This window comes from Electrophorus electricus, chromosome 1 (assembly GCF_013358815.1).
Source record: "Electrophorus electricus isolate fEleEle1 chromosome 1, fEleEle1.pri, whole genome shotgun sequence".
NCBI lineage: Eukaryota > Metazoa > Chordata > Actinopteri > Gymnotiformes > Gymnotidae > Electrophorus > Electrophorus electricus.
In genome coordinates this window covers 4,051,393-4,070,967 of record NC_049535.1, presented here as the reverse complement: position 1 = coordinate 4,070,967, position 19,575 = coordinate 4,051,393, and the positions used below count along the sequence as shown (strand labels likewise).

At 44.5% G+C, this 19,575-nt stretch overlaps 1 protein-coding gene across 2 annotated transcripts; it reads right to left on the bottom strand.

Moving 5' to 3' along the window:
• Positions 1–226: 226 nt before the first annotated feature.
• On the bottom strand, positions 227–19,282 carry ankrd13c (ankyrin repeat domain 13C). Of its 2 annotated transcripts, XM_027012045.2 has the most exons (14): positions 19,210–19,282; positions 18,574–18,963; positions 17,332–17,373; positions 14,168–14,272; positions 8,463–8,548; positions 7,910–7,955; positions 6,988–7,054; positions 5,621–5,765; positions 5,408–5,539; positions 5,077–5,238; positions 3,009–3,088; positions 2,619–2,717; positions 2,290–2,390; positions 227–2,154 (listed from the first exon to the last, which is right to left on the bottom strand). In XM_027012045.2, exons 2-14 carry the CDS (start codon positions 18,953–18,955, stop codon positions 2,024–2,026), a joined length of 1,578 nt encoding a protein of 525 aa, XP_026867846.1. In that variant the 5' UTR covers positions 18,956–18,963; positions 19,210–19,282; the 3' UTR covers positions 227–2,023. The 2 variants fall into 2 exon arrangements, with proteins under 2 accessions (XP_026867846.1, XP_026867838.1); XM_027012037.2 differs by lacking the exon at positions 19,210–19,282 and having other exon boundaries at positions 18,574–19,202.
• Positions 19,283–19,575: the final 293 nt, after the last annotated feature.

Below are 19,575 nucleotides of genomic sequence, written 5' to 3'. Positions count from 1 at the left end.
GGAGGCAACTGGAGTTAATCATTAAATATTCACAGCATCATCCAAGGACTAATCAACTCAAAATCCACATTTTTAGAACACACTCTCTCTCTAAAATAGGGAGGGGGCAGGTGGGTTGGTTGGATTTTGAGAGCTGTAGAGATTGTGTATAGACGAGAGAGTCCAGTTCATTGAAAAACGGGATTGCATGATATCTCGTGTCTTAAAAACAGCTATTCAAAAGTGATTTGGTACACAGACATTTTATTAAGTATAATCCTTTATGAAAAAGTGTGGCATACAAGGTTTTCATTGTACAACTAGTTTGTCCATGTTTTTCTGTCAAAACCAGGTTCAGAGTTCAAGGCGCAAACTAAAGTCTAGAGAAAAACAACAAAAAGACCTGAAGCTGGTAGAAAAGAAATGTCTACAAGAATTTGCCACACTAACCAGTAGTGAGGCTTGGAAGCATATTAAAACTTGTGGCCACTTGAAGGCCAAAATCCAGTGTACATTAAAAAAAGGAAACACACTGGTTATATAAATAAAATATTTCTATTCAGAACCATTCTAACGATGTTTGCTGGTGCAAATTTGACCATTCTTCTGTTTTCTTCTGCTGCACACAGCAAAAGCCTCAAGCCAAAATCTCCAGTTAAGGAAGTCACATATATATATATATCTTAGGGGCTAATTAAAAATGTACTCAAACATTTTTTTATACACTACTACCTTACCAAATGGCTGTCAGTATAGGTGTCAAAAATTCTAATCTCGAAAGTGTTATATCTACATCCATTGATAAAGATGGAAATAAACAATGCATTTGCATTCAATGGCTGAAGTCCAGCTAAGAGGTCTAAACAAAAACTATATAGATTGATCTGAAATCATACACGTTTAAGAAATGAATGCCTGCCACTGGGACGAACGCAACAGGAGGGGGTTCCGGAGTGTTCAGCCATCCACTAGCTGGGCGGCATGAGTGTAAACAGGTGTGTGCCCATTGGGGAACTGGGGTGGTCCCACGCAGTCAAGGGTGAAACAGAAGAAGAGATGACCAATCACAGGGCATCATACAAACCAAGGAAAAGAGGCGTAACAGAATAATTCCGTATAAAGCTTTGCGTAAAGATGGAGTGTTCCTCCACACCCTACTACGAAAGGACAGTTTTCCAGGCGCTTCCTGAAACACAAATGACCAAAAGAACTCCTATCCTAATAGAAGTATTTACATCTGTAGAAAGAACATACCGATTATATTTTGTGACAGTTTTCATACAACGCAAATCATATACAGGTAATTTTCTCCCCCACCATTGTACAGACACACATTTTCTTTTCCTTTATGTGAAGAGTACAATTTTGTAACGTTTTTTTTTTTTTTTTTTCTTTTTTCTTACAAAGATATATGAAAACAAGGCTTACATAAATACAGAACTTATAATGCCTGATTTCCTGCCATTCGGACTGGGAGGGTTTCCACCTTCAGGATATTGTGTTTCTGATGCATTATCACTGTGTACAGAGAGCTACACTGGAGTGTCTGCAGTTCTGAGAGGGTGGGAGGAAACCCAGAGTGCACTGGAACGGTGCCTGTTCATGCTCCTCACTACACCATTAGGGCAGCCGGCAGCTCTCATCCGCACACTGAGGTTCTGGGCGCGGTTTCACTCAGTGTTACTACACGACGGTTTGGCGCAATCCCTCTAGACCAATATCACAGTATTTTAGACAGGAAATTAATTCTGCCTGCATTTCTAAAGCCAAGTGTGACACTTTGATCCTCAGAGATGACGCTCATATCAGGGCTCACAAGTTGGATAGTTGTTGTTCCCCCCTGGAGAGTACATCGATCTGGCATGTTAGAGGAGAACACAGAAAGGACACAGAAACTCGGGGTGGAAGGAGACAGATAGGGAGAGAAAGGAGGGGTGGAAAACAGGCAATGTGTGTGTGTGAGAGAGAGAGAGAGAAAGAGAGAGAGAGAGAGAGAGAGAGAGAGAGAGAGAGAGAGAGAGAGAGAGAGAGAGAGAGAGAGAGGTCAGAGGTCTGGGAAGCGACTGGGATCCTCTTTGTAGTCGTTGGGGATGGTAAAAATGGACTCCTCGAATTCGTCATAGCGGAACTCCTGAAAAGTCACGGTTGCCGTGATGGTGGGAAACACCGGGATGTCTGAAAAGTCCAGCAGAAAAGACCTTTCATTTGGGTTCCTTCACATGCAGGAATCAAACACGTCAAACCCCACACAAAAAAAAACTCATTAACTTAACCAAACATCGCGTGTAAGAGAATTTGGCCTCGTCTCACCTAATTTTACCGGGAAGCCTGGCGGTAGTTTCATCTGAACAAATTCTCGGAGTTTATTAAAGTGCTTGAAGGGGGCAATCACTTCCAAAACATTCAATAATCTGGGGAAAAAAGAAGATGAAATGTCTGCTGAATCTTTACTGACAAACACCACAAAAACCCCCTCCATGTCTAGACATGTGATTTATTTGGCTACATGTGGCCCAGGTTGGTGCCTTGCATCACCAACACTGAGAAAAACCGCTGGATAATTGTTGATTTGTGTACATATTTCATTTTGAAAGCTTCTTTCCAACACAGGTTTTTATTAAAAGAACAGAACCACTTACGACTCAATGCCCAGAGGGAAGTCTTGACTCATGGCTACAGTTGCTTTGAAATTTTTCTTGTTCTCTTTGCACACAAGCTCCCTTCCCAGGTGGGGGGCCCTGATTGACAGAAGAACACAGGGAACCATCAGTGGGAGAAAAAGATCTACTGAATCCAACTGGTCATTTGTGGCTGTTAAAAATAGCAATTCTCATTTCTGACATGAATAACGGGGCATGAGTGAAAACGCGGAGCATGGAGCCGATCTCAAGATTGTTTCAGAGGTCCCAACAGCGCCATCATTTGCATGAAACGGTAAATACCGATATAATGGCTTACTAAAACGCAAGACAGTGTAACGGCTATGGCTTCACTGACAGTTTAAAGACAGGACGCCGTATGGAACTCACTTCCCAGCCTCAGCTGTAATGTACTCTTCCCAGGAAATGGAGCTCGGAGCAGGAGCAGTCAAGGACTGTCGTCTGGCCGGCTACGGACAAAAGAGAAACAGTGAGAGGGAGAAAGGGAAAGAGAGGGTGTTTGTGTGAGAAAAAAAAATAATGACAGTAAATTATATGTTGATTGTAAAATGATTCAGCAGGTGTTTTGGTTTGCCAAAACTGTCAATGCTGCAGAAGTCACATGCTCAGTTTCCTGTCATCTTCATTAAAGAACCCTTAAAACCTAAAATAATTATAAACCATGTCACGTCAGTGAATTCCACCATGCCTTGATGACAAAAGACATTTTAAAATCAAGCCTAAAGCCTTTACATGGAGATAGAAACACTGAATGCTGAGCTAAAATACGTTTCAAAATTTGTAAAGGAGCAGTGCAAAATTTGAAAACAAATTTCATTCTTGATGATACATGATTAAATTGTTAAAACTGAAAATGAACCAAGGATATAATCAGTTTTCAAGAAGCCATTTGATCTCTCAGTTCATTCAAGTTTTTACATTCACTTTGAAAAGATTCGATGTCCAGGGAGGCATAAGACGGTATTATTTGGTGATGCTGAAATCAAGCTCATGTTAGCAAAGTGAGATGGAAATGTCCAAGTTAAAGTGGCAGCTAGTTGATCTTGGTTGGCTGTATTAAGTTCTGTGTTCCACTGCTTCTCCTGTGAGGTATCCAAATGTATTTGGGAAGCTCATCTAAAATTGGAAATGAACAGAGGTTGAACGGCTTTTTGGAAATGGATTATATGCTTACTTGAAGTTCTAAAATTCCATTGCACATCTTCAAACATGAACTAAATTTTCAACTTTTAGAATGCTCCTTCCTAAACCTTAAAATTTAAACTTTCAAAATTCAATTTCTAGGGGTACGATACAAATTCAGAATAGCAGCATTAAAATTAAAATCACATTTTTAAAAACAACGTGACTCCAGCTCAACTCGGAATAAACCCCTAAGCAGAGCAGGAAGAGGCGGAGCCCGAGACGAGCGGACAGGCAGGTCTTCTATTTTAATCTTCAGCAGGAGCTGTACAAGATCTCCAGGATCTCCAGCATCACCAGGGAGCTCGGAGCTCATCTCAGAGACCGCCCCCACGTCTCTGCCGCTCCAAGTTCCAAAAATAGGGGCCAGGCTACTCTAATACCCACTGCTGCTATTAACCCAGATTCCAGTGTTGTGGAACATTCAGCTCCCCCTACCCTTCTTAAACACGAAGAGCCAATCGCTTGAGGAAAAAAGACGACGATTATGTCACCGGTCCAAATAAACCGCCAGAAACGCACGCATGTACGTCCGATTACCACTCATTCTTACGGTTATCTCTGCAGGACAAACGGTCTGTTGTACACACCTGCGGCTGTCGTGCCAAGATACCAGCCTGCACTAACCGGACACCAACATTTGTTCCAAACTGTCCGAGTGCTTCAAAGCTGGCCAGTACTAAAAAAACATACACACTCAAAAGGCCCAAACAAAGATGGAAGGTGCATAACATTCACACAGTTAGGAGTTTCAACTACTGCACACCATTCAGCCCGTCATTAAAGTGACAGATGAACCCATAGTGTTCTAGCAGCCAGAATACAAGCCACAGGAACAAACTCAAAGGCAAAGGCAGCGTTACGCTTAGGACGATGTCAGGTGCAGATGAAAGCACCGCATGGGTTAAAGCCTCTCTCAGCTACCTGAGTTTCCCAGTCCTGAATGGGCAGCCATGTTTTCTAGCACTGCCTCATTGTCCACCTCCTCCCCGTCTCTTCACATTTCCAAGGAGCGCACAAATTCACTCATCTTCAAATTATTCAGTTACAGTCTGCAGAAGAGCTGGTCATTTTTTTTCATCCCCCTCCACTCTCACGCTGGCGCGTTCGTGAGGAACGGCTCGGGCATGCCAACTGGCCGGGATCCTTGGTGCAAAGGCAGCATAAGACAAGGAGGCGGAAATCGCGTGCGGTTTCCATGGCGCCGGCTCACACTGTGAAACCACGGCAACGGAATGGAGGAGTGCTGACTCACTTCGAAGTTCTGCTCGATGAGGCTCCCCCCTTTGCTAAGGCTCTCCATGATGGCCTTGTTCCTCAGAATGTCCTCCTCACTCAGGTGTTCCCTCCGCTTCCTGGATTCTAGGACCAGGCCGTTGACCAGGTAGAAATCGGCTAGGAAATTGCCAACACGCTCCTGCAGAGAAACAACATGAGGTGGGGTGCAGCGGTCAAATTCTCTCATACACTACAAATGCCTCAAATAACAAAACACCAAAAAAAAACAAAAAAACAAAATCAGGCCTGAAAAACAAGGTTTGTTTTTTTTTCCCCTCATCTGGTAAACGAGCCTGAGGAGGACTCACGGTTTTGTCTTCGCGGAAGAGCCACCCTGTCTGCGCTCGGGAAAAGGTGATGGACTTGGTAGAGAGGGTGGCTGAGTAGATGTCGCTGCTCATCAAGATGTCCACCTCTTCCTCTGTCTCCATCTCCGACTCCTAAAGAGCCGAGAGGCATAGGGGTCAGGACCACGGCGCCGGTATCCAGCGGAGGGCGGGACTGTGCCGTGCCGCACTCACCTCGTGGTGTATCCGCTGGTACACCTTCTGTTCATTGTCGAGCACCACGAAGGACTCGGAGGGGATGGCGTCGCCATTGAAGATGAAGCTCAGGTCCCCTCTCTGGCATTTCATATCCGTGAAGTCGATGAGGGTAGTGTCCAACCTGATACAGCGGGAGATGGCAAGAGACGGACAGACAGGCACAGATGGAGGCAGCAGGAGATTGAGACAGCAGGACATAAGAGAAGGTGATAAAACCTCCTAAACACAAAATGACAACAGCTTAGGAATAAGCTCGACCACAAAGCTACACGTGAGCAAAGACAATCCAAATGTTTTTTTAGCCTCCACCTCTGCCATCATGCAAAACAAAAGGGACACTAAGGGACTAAAGGCACACTTTGAATAATTACAAAGCTGGGGGAGAACAGCTTGTTCAGAATCTCCAATATAAAATCTAAATAAATTACCATAACATTCTTTTTGCTCTTTCTGCATTTCTGAAATGCTGCACATAAATACATTCCGGGGAGATTTGATACCATGCTGGTGGGGCCAGAAGTGGATCCGATATCCTAGAAGCCTGGAATATAGTTTATAGTGTCATATTATGCCCAGCATTCTCAGGGGTCCTCCGAGACACTCTGAAGTGGACAAAATGGCGCACAGGAAAAGCTGGTCAGTGTGTGCTCCCAAGGAAATCTTGAATCTTGATTGTTTTGCTAGATGCAGACAAGCAGGACTTGCAAAAGTGTTGCCAGTGAGCCAGATGGCAATGGAGAAAGGGGCTCTTTGACCGCAGGCTACTACTAAGCACCCTGAGGACGAGACAAATCCGGACAGGACCCATATAGAAAGCTCCGTCCCATCATGGCATTATTATCTGAAGAGAAGCAACAGGCCGAGTCATTTCTCAGCCCCGCCAATGCTGGGATTTCGCACTCCAATGGGCGCTGTTGTCGGTCGGGCTGCGCCAGGCCACAGACGGCTGAAGACTCGGGTGTACGTGTGCATGTGTTTACCGGGCTGCTGTTCTGACCAGTAGCTCCGGGTCCCATATTCACTAATGCTGATGAACGGCATCATTGAGGCTTACATGACATTAGACTGCCCTCGCCCGAGTGACTCATGAGCAGTGAAGCATGCGCTACAAAGAGGCTCAGACATAACACTGGCCTACTACTGAGACAGCTGCCTACTCCCATTAACTGTGGCGACCATAACAAGCCAAAAGAGGCTATTCCAATCGGTCCAAATCTAGAGGTTAGATAGCCTGAAGGAATTATACAACAGACAAAACAAAGTACATTTTTAAAATGCAAAGCAATGTGGTGAGAACAACAATTGCAAAGCGGAACACCATTCTTTTGCCAAACGGAACATACCTGATATTTATCCCCTGCTTGTAGATCTTGCAGGCATCAGAGGGCAAAATTCTAGACAGTAAAGGCACTGATGGGAGGAGAGATTAAGAACTCCTTTAGTCAAAGAGTGGACACTATTTCTCGCTTCAACAATACATGGAGTACAGAAAGTCTAGATTACTCAAGTTTCAGTACAAGAGTAAAAGGATTCATCAGAACTGAAAAAGAGCGAGTCACTGCACGAGGCAAAGTAAAAACAAATATATTAGGCCTTATTGCTTTGTCACTGGCTGACCACTAGAGGTTCTGCTAACCACTCCCTCTGAGCGAGGCCACTCCCACAGAGAGAGGTTCTGCTAACCACTCCCTCTGAGCGAGGCCACTCCCACAGAGAGAGGTTCTGCTAACCACTCCCTCTGAGCGAGGCCACTCCCACAGAGAGAGGTTCTGCTAACCACTCCCTCTGAGCGAGACCACTCCCACAGAGAGAGGTTCTGCTAACCACTTCCCCTGAGCGAGACCACTCCCACAGAGAGAGGTTCTGCTAACCACTTCCCCTGAGCGAGACCACTCCCACAGAGAGAGGTTCTGCTAACCACTCCCTCTGAGCGAGACCACTCCCACAGAGAGAGGTTCTGCTAACCACTTCCCCTGAGCGAGGCCACTCCCACAGAGAGAGGTTCTGCTAACCATTACCTCTGAGCGAGGCCACTGGCCAATAGAGTTGGCTCTCTGGTGCACCCTTTCTTTCCCACCAATCCCTCTGTCTAGTCTGTGCATCTGATGTAATCCCTCTCTGCGCCGCTGTGCTTTCATGAACTAATAACAGCTAGATGCTGTCCTGCCACTGTCCGCGCTTCACTATACCATAAAGCTACATACGGCCTGCTGAGATCCAGGGGCACTGTCTGAGATCCAGGAATCTACAAATAGAGGAACTTACCCCAGCTTTGAAAATCCCAGTGAAGCTCCAAATAGAAGTCCCCAAGCTGAAAAGAAGAACACGGACTCACTGTGATGTTTTTAAATGCTTTCATCTCCAATAGCACTTCACATCAGTCATCAGATGCTACCCGAGCAGTCTGCAGTCGGTCCTGCACACTAGTGCTCAGACCAGCCCAGGGAAGTTCAACATTACAGCAGGACTCGTTATGGGGTCCAGACACACACCAGGCATCAAGCATACTAAACACAGAGACTTATCCGTGCGTGCGTGTGTCTGTGACTGGGTGGGATAAAAAAAAAAAAAATTTAAAAAAAAAAGTGTGAGAGAGGAAACGGTATCAAAAAATAATAATGTATGCCAGCGTGTGTGCGCGCATCATGCAGATTCACAGACTGCCCAGAGGAACCTGCCGAGGCTTCATGCCTGCAGACAAGCAACCCTGAGCGCTTTCAGTTGGGCCAACATGCCGTGTACTGGAGGAACTAGCTGGCACACAGAGCCAGAGGTCTATGCAGCCCCAACAACTGGGGGTGGTGTGTGGTGTGGTTACCTCTTTAAGGGCTTTGAGCAGCCGCGGCCTCTTGTCCTCCACGCTCTCTCTGGACTGCTGCTTCAGCTTCCGTAGCAGTGCTGTGACTGTGGACACACAAAGGCACGCACTCGTGAGAAAAAGGCACAGGCTCACAAGGCAAAGGTGAGCACTCAAGTGAGAAAGGCACGTGCCCTGGTGAGACAGGACCCCAGCTCTCCATGCCAATCATGCCCCAGGGCCGGACATCACGCCACAGATGGCGAGTTTCACTGTCAGTGAGGACTGTAGTTCAAGAGAGGGTTCACACTTCTTGTGCTTTTCGCTTGACCTGAAACCAAAGCAGACCGTGAGCCACTGTTGCACTTTTCGATTGCTTAGGGCTTCCGTTGGTCCACTGAACCAAAAGACATGAGCAAATGCTCAGCCTAAGTGGCAAGTCAGACGGTTACAAAAATATATGGATCCAAGAGCAAACATTTTACTTCACGGGAAATTAGCTTGACCAGCCCAAGCCCTTTGCTTTATGGCTACAAGTGTATCAATGCCCACGCATTTGTCTGCAAGTCCGTACAGTGAGAACTTCAATCGATCCCCATGAACAGTCTGCCAATTACCAACGGAGCTCGTGCTGAAAGGAGCACATGGAGAATTAAAACTCATCAAGCAGAACAGGTGAAGTTTCTCAGTCTCGTCTCAATGTCACTGAATTTGAATCTCTCTCCACCAGTTAACGGATCCATCACCTGTCAGCAACAACATGAGGTAGATACAACAGCATTTGCAGTGGTTATTACTATAACCACTGCATCATAATAATTATATAAGCTTATTAAAGGCATTCAGAGGGGACACATTAGTAGGATATGGAGGAAGCTTGGGTCAGCCCTAACCAAACCCTAGACTTGCCCAGTCTAAGTCTCCTGACTGGTCACACGGACGCCGGCTTCATGAACTTTGGACTTGTCTTCTGTGACATCTTCTGAAGTGTCAACGTCATCACACTGAACCCTGCAAGGCTGCACTGCTGCAAGTGTTTAAAAAGTGCTGAGGGACTTTAGCTCGAATTGTATCCATGGTTAACAACTATGGCAAAATATGCTACCAGAAGCAAGACGTGCACAACTAGCACTGTTGCTGTTGTTTACGTTATTGTGCATTTAATAACCAGTGCGGAAACGCCGTGGCAGAGGGTTGGATTACCTGATCCCATCTTCTCGGGTTCTTGCTCTCCAGGTTAGAGCTATGCAGTTTATCTTAACACAAATTACAGAATATGTTAGTGCCATATTTAGTGAACGTTTTGCTACTGAAGTTCAGCAGTTAAAATTTAAAAGAGCTGTAATTCAACACACATCATCCCACATGTAAAATACGCTAAGTAAACTACAATAAAAAGATGTGATCAAAATCATTCCTCTTTTGTTCATGTAGTCACATGCATGTTCAAGCAATTCCAGCAGATAAAGTGCTGCAAGTCTGGACATTTCAACTGGGCATCTGAGTAAACTCACGACACTGGCGAGATACAGGGGCAGTGGCTGAGGTTGAAGCACTAGCCATGTTTAGCACCACAGGGCACAGCATAGGAGACCGGCACGAGGGAGACTTGCGGAGATGCTGACACAAAAATCCCTCTTTAAATAGACTGGCCGCAGCCAACGCGCCAGCAGACTAAGAAATTGTACCCTATGACTTGCGCGCAAGTCGGTAGACGTCAGCAAGAAGCTGCACTTGCGTCAGAACAAAGGCAATAACAGGCTCTGCTGGGAACTTGGAGAACGTAGGCTGCACACTTTGCCCCAGTGCTTCACACTTCAACAATATTACCTAATAGAATTTCAGCTCTTGTTACTTGCTGTGTGTTGCAATCAAAAGCATAGGCGGGGGAAAAAAAACCCCAATGTTTATACAGCAGATGAAAAAATTCTCTCTCTGCGATACTCTGCCTGGTGATTAGCCGCTCAAAGCCCTCAGTGCTCAGTGAGGTTGGGGTCGCCTCTTTCAAGCTTGTCGTTTTCAGAGGCGCCTGGAACATGCCGCCTCACAGATGCAAACGGCACCGCGGCCCTGTACGAATGACGCGGCCCGGGCTCGTGGGAGTGGCCTAACTCACAACAGCACGCCACCCGAAGAGGGGTCTCATCATCTTCACCGTCTCTCCGCAGGGAGCAACTGCCCCACCACCTGTCCATGCGTGTCCAGGAGTACGCTTTGTTTACACACCTGTTTCCTTACTTGTGTGTTCATGTGAAATGCAAATCTGTGTTTAGTTTAGCTAGAGTGTGCAAAGCTTTTGTAGAAAAGTATATAAATAGCATAAGGAAAAATGTAAGGTTGGAATCCGTCTGTAAAGGCATTACGAAAAGACAAAATGAGAAGACCAAAACCGGCAGCTTTCATTGTCTCACGCACACTCCGCCTCCAAACCAGCTTCCTACCAATGGCACGCACTCGGCTTCTGGCAGAGCAGACGTAAACATGACTCCAAGCGTTTGTGTCCCGACATGACTCGCAGCGCGACGTCCAGCGACTCTCGCCACAAAACCTCCAACCAAGGCATGCTAGAGAGACTGCTGCTAGTGCGCCGGGTTCAGAGCAACATGGCACCCCAGCAGATAAAGGACTTCCTCTGGCTCACATCCCATTACTGACTGGCCTTGTTAAAGCTTCGGCTGACAGCGGGTGGATATCGAGGCCGGGCAAAGCCTGCGGACCAGTGAGGAGCTCCATTTCTGGCTGGGCAGGCAAACGGCCTCCATCCAAAGGCAGCTTTCCGTCCCAGAGCGGAGCAACATGTGATGGATCTCTCTGCAAGTTAAGAAAAGCTCAGAAAACCACTAATTGCCTTTTGCTCAAAGGAGTACTTTTATTAAGCTTAAATCAGCAGTCTAGGAGTGACTGTTGGCTCAGCGCTTCACTCTCAGGGGTAAGTAAGATACACATGGGATTACACATCTTGCAGAGACTCCTTGTTACACAGAGACTAGTTACCATATAGGGTTTGTTTTTCTTATTGGAAACTTTTTCAGAACCACTCCACCATCTCCCTCAGCCGTTGCCCTGTCTCAAAAGCAACTGCCCTGCCCACAGAACTGACCATCTATCCAAATTAGGGTCCTAACTTTACTAGTTAATCAGACCGATGCATCTCTGACTATTGTACATTAATGGAGTGCACTCACAGAGGTCAATGATTTTTGTAAAGACAAAATAGCTCTTTACAAAAAAAAAAGAAAAGAAAAAAAAATTGCTCATTTTTATTAAAATGAGGCACTACCGCACTACTATGGTTTTTCTGTCGCATTGTGTCTGATCTACCTTAACAAACTAAATATTGACTTAATGAGTGAGTCGCATCATACATCGATGACCCATGATATGATGGTCATATGTTGCCATATCACCCACCCAAACGTTGGGCTGGAGATCACATCTGGAGTGTTCACATCCTCTAGCCTCGCTCCTCTAGTGTGCTGCCAGAGACGCCAACCACTTACTGGGTTGCAGCACTTAAAACTGGCGACTCAATATCACTTGGATTTTCAGTATTTATGGCGCAATGCTGCCATTGGATTACTGAGCAAGAAGATCACCCTGCAAATAAAACAAAAACCAAAAGTGCAGACGCAGCAGGCAAGCGTCCGTTTTCCTCCCGACAGCCCTGTGATCCAGGTAACTAGTAATCAGAAGGTTGCCAGTTCAAGCCCCATCACTGCCAAGTTCCCACTGTTGGGCACCTGAGCAAGATCCTTAACCCTCAATTACTCAACTTATACTCAGTCATAATTGTAAGTCGTTTTGGAAAAAAGCGTCTGCTAAATGCCATAAATGTAAGTGACAATCTTGTACTGCTACTGGCAGAATTTGAGAGGCTTCGTCTCTCTGAGTGCTGATGACATGGTCATATGTATGCACAGAAATATATTAAATTAAATATATTTAATTAATGTAATATATTAAATATATTATATTAAAAATTCTGACAATGCCCAGATAACACTTTACATTAGTGTTTCCATGTAGCAGGGGGTAGCCTGAACTTAAAATGATCAAGTTTCTTCAAAAATACAATATCATAAAACCCACACATCATCATATCATAATGGCTGATGTTATCGTCATCAATAACATTCTGTATTCCAGAGATTTCTGAGCAAACTGGAGATCAACAACCTAAACTATAATGCACCCATAGCCAACTGGGGCTCCTACCAGATTTTTATTGTGGAAAAAAAAGGCAGATATTAGCACTAGCAGGTGTGTATAAAAATAACCACAAATTAATCCACAAGTCAACAAACCCAAAAGAACTGTACCATCAGAGACATGGTTGCATTTTCCCAACATTTTACTGTAACACTAGAAAAACCAGGATGGGAATAGCAGAAAAGCAAAGAGAAGGAGAGATGATACGACATGAGGGAAGGAGAAAAACAACCAGAGGCAGAGCCCTTGAAAAACCTAAACTAGAGTGCAGGAAGGCAGGGTCAACAACACGTCGAACCCAGTCCGCCTCCACTGACCACGGCCTGAAAATCCCACAACCCTTCACCCCAACATACGTAACTATGACACAACCTTGGGCTTTACATGTGGGCGGGTGGAAGGAAACACCTGCCATCGAGCACGACATCAAAACGGGGTCTGATAGGGGCCGGGGGAGGGAAAGGTCAGGGACAGCTGAATGAGCTCGACTGCTTCTGGCTCGCAGGGCGCGTAGGAGGCTACGGAAAAGCATGTATTCCAACATTCACATTTACGCTTTCGCTTTGAGAAGCCCAGCCAAGGCTAATCTAAGAAAGGAATATTGACACTCTGAGATGACAAGTCCTCCTACTAGCTCTCAGGCATACATTTGCACCCTCACTGAATTACGGACAAAAGAAGCCAGTCATTCATGCACACACACAAGTCAGAACTGAAGGCGCCAACATGCGCACAGCTCCGAGCACTAAAGAAGCATGCTTGTGGTGAGGGGTGGCACTCAGTCTCGACACAATCTTGACTCAACTGTACCATGAAAAGCAGTGATTTCACACGGCATGCTGACATGAAAACAGATCTTGTCTGAACTTCTAAACCTGCCATCCAAATCACTGGTGAGAGGGGGAAAAAAAAAAAAAGTTTTTTGTGCTGTTACATGCGTTTGAAGCTCTTACTTCCCACTTTGAGTCACTAAATTAGAAAAAACAAAACTGCTAGTTAATGTTACAAATGTTACTGGCAGCTTCATTGAAAAACCAGGAAGTAAATATGAAAATAATTTCAAACCTTGTGCATAAAGGAAGCCTGTTCAAAGACTTCATATCCAGACTGTACACGGGATGTATATTTTCACTCCCTAAGAATGATGATAGCTGTTCACATTCTGCAGCTTAACCCTTTAATGTTGCAAACCACAGTGTACACGAAGCTGGGCTAAGATGCATGACCAAAGCGCTTACAGGCACACGCACGCATGCACACACCTTAATGAATTCCTTTTCATCTTATAACCAAGCGACGCTAAGTGGAATTCCCCTCCCCTCAAGCAATTAGCCAAAAGGGTACGACTTCTGAACACAGTGATAATTTGCAGTGTCAACCGAGTTAAGGTCAGCAACAGGTTCACTGGTTTAAAGCACTTAGGTGAAGTGCCCGTCTGACGAGCAGATTCCAAACAAAATGGATGACGCTTGAGAAAACGGCCCTCCAGCACCCATGGCGCGGTGAGGGCGACTTACTCATCTGTCGGTCTCCGTAGCTGATGGCCTCCGCCAAAGGACTCCATCCCTGAGCGTTTTTGACTTTCACTGGTGCATTGTGGGCCAGCAGGAGGTGGGCACATTCTGAAGCGCAAAAAGAGAAGAAATCTGCATTAGGAAACGACATACAAAAATAGAAACGGTGCTTCTTCGAAGGATTCAACTCTTCTGAACTGATCAGTATGAGTCCATTCATATTTAAACACTGAAATTGGGAAGAAATTTCAAAACCATCTTTTATTACACACGCCGAGCCCTAACCAACCCTTAAACTCTAAACCTCTGCATGCGTTGCTAGGGCTTCAGTGTCTTGTTCAGACCGCACACTTCCCTGTTTCAAACACAAAAAGAGGCCCAGGAAGCTTAATTTAACATCACACTGATGCCATAGGCACAAAGGAACAGCTCTAATTTTGTATTAAAGACTCCAACCCCCCAGGGAACAAATCCAACTTTGCAGCTTCAGAGAAGCTAACGAAGCCCTCGCCTGGTAGCCCAGTAACCAAACTAAAACCCAACACCTGTGATTTAAGGGGGGTAGGGGTGGAATGGATGGTTACGGCAATAACAATGCTTAATCCTCCCTCTGAAGCCATAGAAATAACATTTTCTTCTTCTTGCTTGTTCCTCTTTAAACTAGCCAATCACACACAAGAATATTTCCTTCCCTGTGAAAAAGTAGTGGCAAACTGGTGGTTCCTTTCCTACCCACTGTTCCATAAACCCCGTTTGTGAGGAAAATAAGTAAGTAAACACTAGCAGCCAAACAGGTGACCCTGATTCAGAAGAAAAGGACGAGGGGAGAGTGAAGAACAGGCAGCAATGAATAAGCAGTAAGGTAGCTATTAGTAAGGAATGATTCATAACCCACTGCAACTGATTGTGCAAAAATAATTATTTAACAAAAGGCACATCATTGCTCTAGTGGTGCTGAACAAGACATATTTTTTTACTCCCACCCAAGCCTCTGTCAGGCTATGCTTGGCCTATTTAAATCAACACATTAAACGTGGGGAAAACACCCTTTTAAACTTGAGCAAAAATTAATGGGATGACACAGGCTTGATTCATATATTTTCTCTCTCTTAGTAGAACACTGGAAACACATGTTACATTACAGACTTGCAAAGACTGGAGGAACTGATGTAGTTTGTGTAGAAGGAACTGCTGCATACCCTGATCAGCACATTTGTTTCTCTCATTCCTATGCACAATTGATGAGCAAAGTTAGCATGCTAAAAGGCAGAATTGTAACAGAACATATTGAAATGTATGCTCCCTTTCTGTTGTCTTACGTGTTGACTTATGTATACCATAATAAAAAACCTGCTTGGTAGATGTAGTGTGAAGTTGCCGAATGCTTCTTTAAAAAAAGTTGTTATTCAGTTTGTTTATTTTTCTTATCCTTTTGATATGTCGATATATATTTTTTGTCAGAAAATTAACCGCATTATTTAATGTTCATGTCAGAGCTTTCTGGGGAACTTTCCTAAAGAGTCCTCGGGTGACTACTTAGTTTCAGAAGGCCTACCAAATTTCCAAATCTTAACTCGAGGTTAAACAAAGCCAGTTACAATTCTAAGAAAATTAAACACCTGCTGCCTTCCCACTCAGAAAACCAGAATGCAAATACTTGCAGCATTTTGTGACCCTTTCTTAATGTAAATCCAGTTCTTGTTTTCTGTTTATATTACTGCTTAAGAATAACGCATTATCTTTGTAACAAGCTTACGAACGGGAATACTATCTGGGAACATCTGCAGCTGGTGACAGAGAGAAGAGGACTTATTTTCCCAGCGGTACCACAGATGTCAGTGTGCCCCAGTGAATTGAATGTGGGTGTAAACGTCAGAGCCTGCATTTGGAAAGGCCACTCTGGCCTACTGCAGCCAAAGTGCATTACCACACAGTGCATTACCACACAGTCACCACAGACAGTCAATCTTGCATGATGATGCAAGCACGTCCTTTCCCGGTCCCCCGCCCCCAGGCCTGGATTGTGTATTAATGACAGCGATGAGCAGATGTACTGTACTTAAAGAGCAGACTTTCATGGCAAACGGCTCGGCCTCTCCCCGTCAGGCCAGCCAGGCTTTCAGCCTGGGCTCCGCTTGGCTCACCCTTCATCAACTGAGTGAACACAAACAGGACGGCTGGACCGGTGCCTGGTCACCAGTGTCACGGTGGACCTCGCCATCCCGCTCACCCAGGAACCCTGACTGCATGTGCGTGTGGGACGCCGACAGGGCACTAGGCTCAGTGTTTCAGCCGCAAAGCTTGCTCCGCCACCTTTTTTCTGTGTGTGTGTTTCTCTCCCTCCCTCCCAAAAACAAATGACAACGGTGAATTATACTTTCACTATGGGTTCAACCAGAAGAGACATTGCTTATCCATATGATTTTAGACCAAAACATAAAACTGCTGAATATTAAAGTGTGCTCAGACGATTTAAGTAATGGACACATCAGACATGAAGGTGACTGAAAAGAAATTAAGGGATCATTTGTGGCTAAATATGTACCAGGGTTACTGTAATAATAAATATTTTATTGCAATCACTTAACCAAATCAATAATTTTAAAAGTTTTAACTGAATCATTAAAAGCTTGTAATATATTACTTCAATTAAAAGGATTGTATGCACTCATAAGCCACCTGTACATTATTTATTTAAAAGTCCTGTATTTATAATACACTCAGAGAACCATAAGCATTCACCGACTACACAAATACGCTATTTGTAGAGCTCGGGTGGGATCTGTATCTATATTTTGTAGTCAACCATAAAATATTTTCTGTTATGGTATATGATATCTGGGGGAAAATACAGACCCATGTAAATACATCTAAATGCATAGAAATGTGTTTAAACAGTTTGACTTCAGGTATCAGTTCAACACAATGTCATCACACAGCCTGGCTACAGTTCATTCAGGACTGGACATCTTTTTATGATAAACTCATTTCAGCCCATTGACAGTGGAACACTGGTCTATTTGCATTTAATTTAACTACTTAAAAGTAGAGAAAGCAAAGTATAAAAGCAACTGTCCCACATTCACGTGGAACTGTCAACTGTCCCCACTGTCCCAAGAGTAAAAGCAACTGTCCCACATTCACGTGGAACTCCAGTTCTGGCTTACCTTTATGTCCCATCATCACAGCCAGATGAAGAGGAGTGTTTCCTGAGGAAGAGAAGATGCATGAATGACCACTCTAGGCGACTGAACACCTTATCCCACTTACAACCGCCACAACAGTCACAGCGCATCAGACATGAACATGGCAAGAAAGGCTGTATTTCAGCAATGAACACTTCATCATATAATTAGACTGACAAATTTTGAGGATTGCAAGAACAGTATACACTAGGCCCAGAAGACAAGCCTTATTGCTTCCCGTGTCATATTAAACTTAGTATAGTACCATAGTAGCTAGGAAACTGCTGTTATATATTAAATTAATATAAGAATATAAGAGAATATTTCAAGACTACACTCTACGAGGCAGCTCAAAAAAGCCATGTACTTGTTGGCATGGCCTATATGGCCTAGTTTTACTGCCACTTCGGAATAAGCAAAATATCAACTGAGCAGAAACCAAAAAATGAACCTGTACCACCAGCGGGGCATGTTAATACATTTAATGAGCTTAGCTGACTATGGCAATTTATCAACTGAGGAACATTTTCATTTTTGTCATGTTATCCATAAAAATACACATTTTAAATGACTGACAGAGAAGTGGCTTCTTAATGGCACTGTAAACACTATCCGCTAAGGCAAGGTCTATGTTTGGTTCCCAACATGGGACACTCATAGGTGCTTATTAGGGAAAAACAATTCTATGACAAATTCATTTTCATATTCACAAAAATATTCAGTCTGTTTTGATGCAGCGCTGAAACCCCTTTTAGAAGGCCTACCACATTTCCAAATCTTAACTCGAAGTTAGAATTCTAACTGGCTTTGTTTAAGAAAATTAAACACCTGCTGCCTTCCCACTTAGAAAACCGGACTACAAATACTTGCATTTTGTGACCCTTGCTTAAGGTAAATCCAGTTCTTGTTTTGTTTATATTACTGCTTAAGAATAACGCATAAAGGTTACAAACGGAAATACTATCTGGGGAAAGAGGACTTATTTTCCCAGCAGTACCACAGATGTCAGTGTGCCCCAGTGAATTGAGTGCAGCGCTGAAACCCTTCGCTAGGTTACGTAGGCCAAAGTCAGTCATTAAGTGGTCAGCGGGCCAACTAGTTACGATCACACGGGCTTCTCCAAGTAAAACCAGAACTGCAGGTTAGGCAGGGAAGCGATGTCGCGGTTTGAATGTCCACCTTGGATAAAGTGCCGAAAGGAAAGCGACTTCGACGCCAACTTACCATGCACATCTTTCTGTGCAATGCTCTGGGTCCGGATAAGTGATGATAATCGTCGCACGTCCCCTTTGAACACACATTCGTGCACCGGGAAATCTTCGCCGGTTCGAATAATCGGGTTTTTGTTTTTATCATCCACGGCCTCCGAACTGGTGATACTATTAGTGTTGGCGTTGATTTGCGATTGCTGTTGCTGATTGTTGTGCTGGGACGTGGATTTGATTATCTTATGGTTGCTAAAGATCTTGGTGGCTCTGCCTTTGCTACTAGTCCTGGTTGACGAGGTGAACGTCCCGGTCGCAGCTTCCTCGTCTGGTTCTAGTAAATCCTCCTCCTTGCCCGGTTTGTGGTCCTTGCGGAGGGAGCGGATCTTTTCTCCTGTCATCTTTCAAACTAGCAGTAAAAAAAGAAAAGGATGCAGTTTGTCTTTGACCCTGGAAAAATGAGTGCAAGTCGTCGCTGCTAACAGCGCCAGTTGATGGTCGCACAACAATGACTCGCACCACATTAAAACTTCTAATCAATCAACTGTAACACTCGGCATCAGAAACGGATTTTCACAACATGCCGAAAATTAAACGAAAGACTACTTTCATGTTCCACCCGTGATAGTGTCATGCTAGCTAAAACGGTGCATACCGTCCAACGAGGAAGCCCCATCAGCCTCTTCCGCCTGTACTCTCGCGAGATTCCGTTTGGCGGTGGCGTTTTGCGTGAGGACATGGCTAAGCCCACTGGTTGTGTGAACTTGTTTACTATGTGTATTTCATTTAATTAATGCCTGTTGAATACCGGACTTTGTCTGAATATGAATTAAGAACGATCACAGATGTGGCTTCGGAAGTAAGCACATGTACCTAAGTATAGCGGTACAGAAATAAACAATTCAAATAGGACGCAGTATTGGTACTTTTACAAAATGTTCAGAAGGCATCAACTACTGCCACCCAGTGTGCCCTGCGGGAACTGGGAATCACAAGCTTTGTTTGGATAAAGCTCTTCCTG

Excerpts from the sequence above, each read along its gene's own strand:
- ankrd13c (XM_027012045.2), bottom strand. The coding sequence starts at position 18,955 with ATGACAGGAGAAAAGATCCGCTCCCTCCGCAAGGACCACAAACCGGGC. Across the intron at positions 5,766-6,987 it reads AAGCAGGGGATAAATATCAG|GTTGGACACTACCCTCATCG; the intron begins GTATGTTCCGTT and ends CCGCTGTATCAG. Across the intron at positions 5,239-5,407 it reads TCTTCCGCGAAGACAAAACC|GAGCGTGTTGGCAATTTCCT; the intron begins GTGAGTCCTCCT and ends GTTTCTCTGCAG.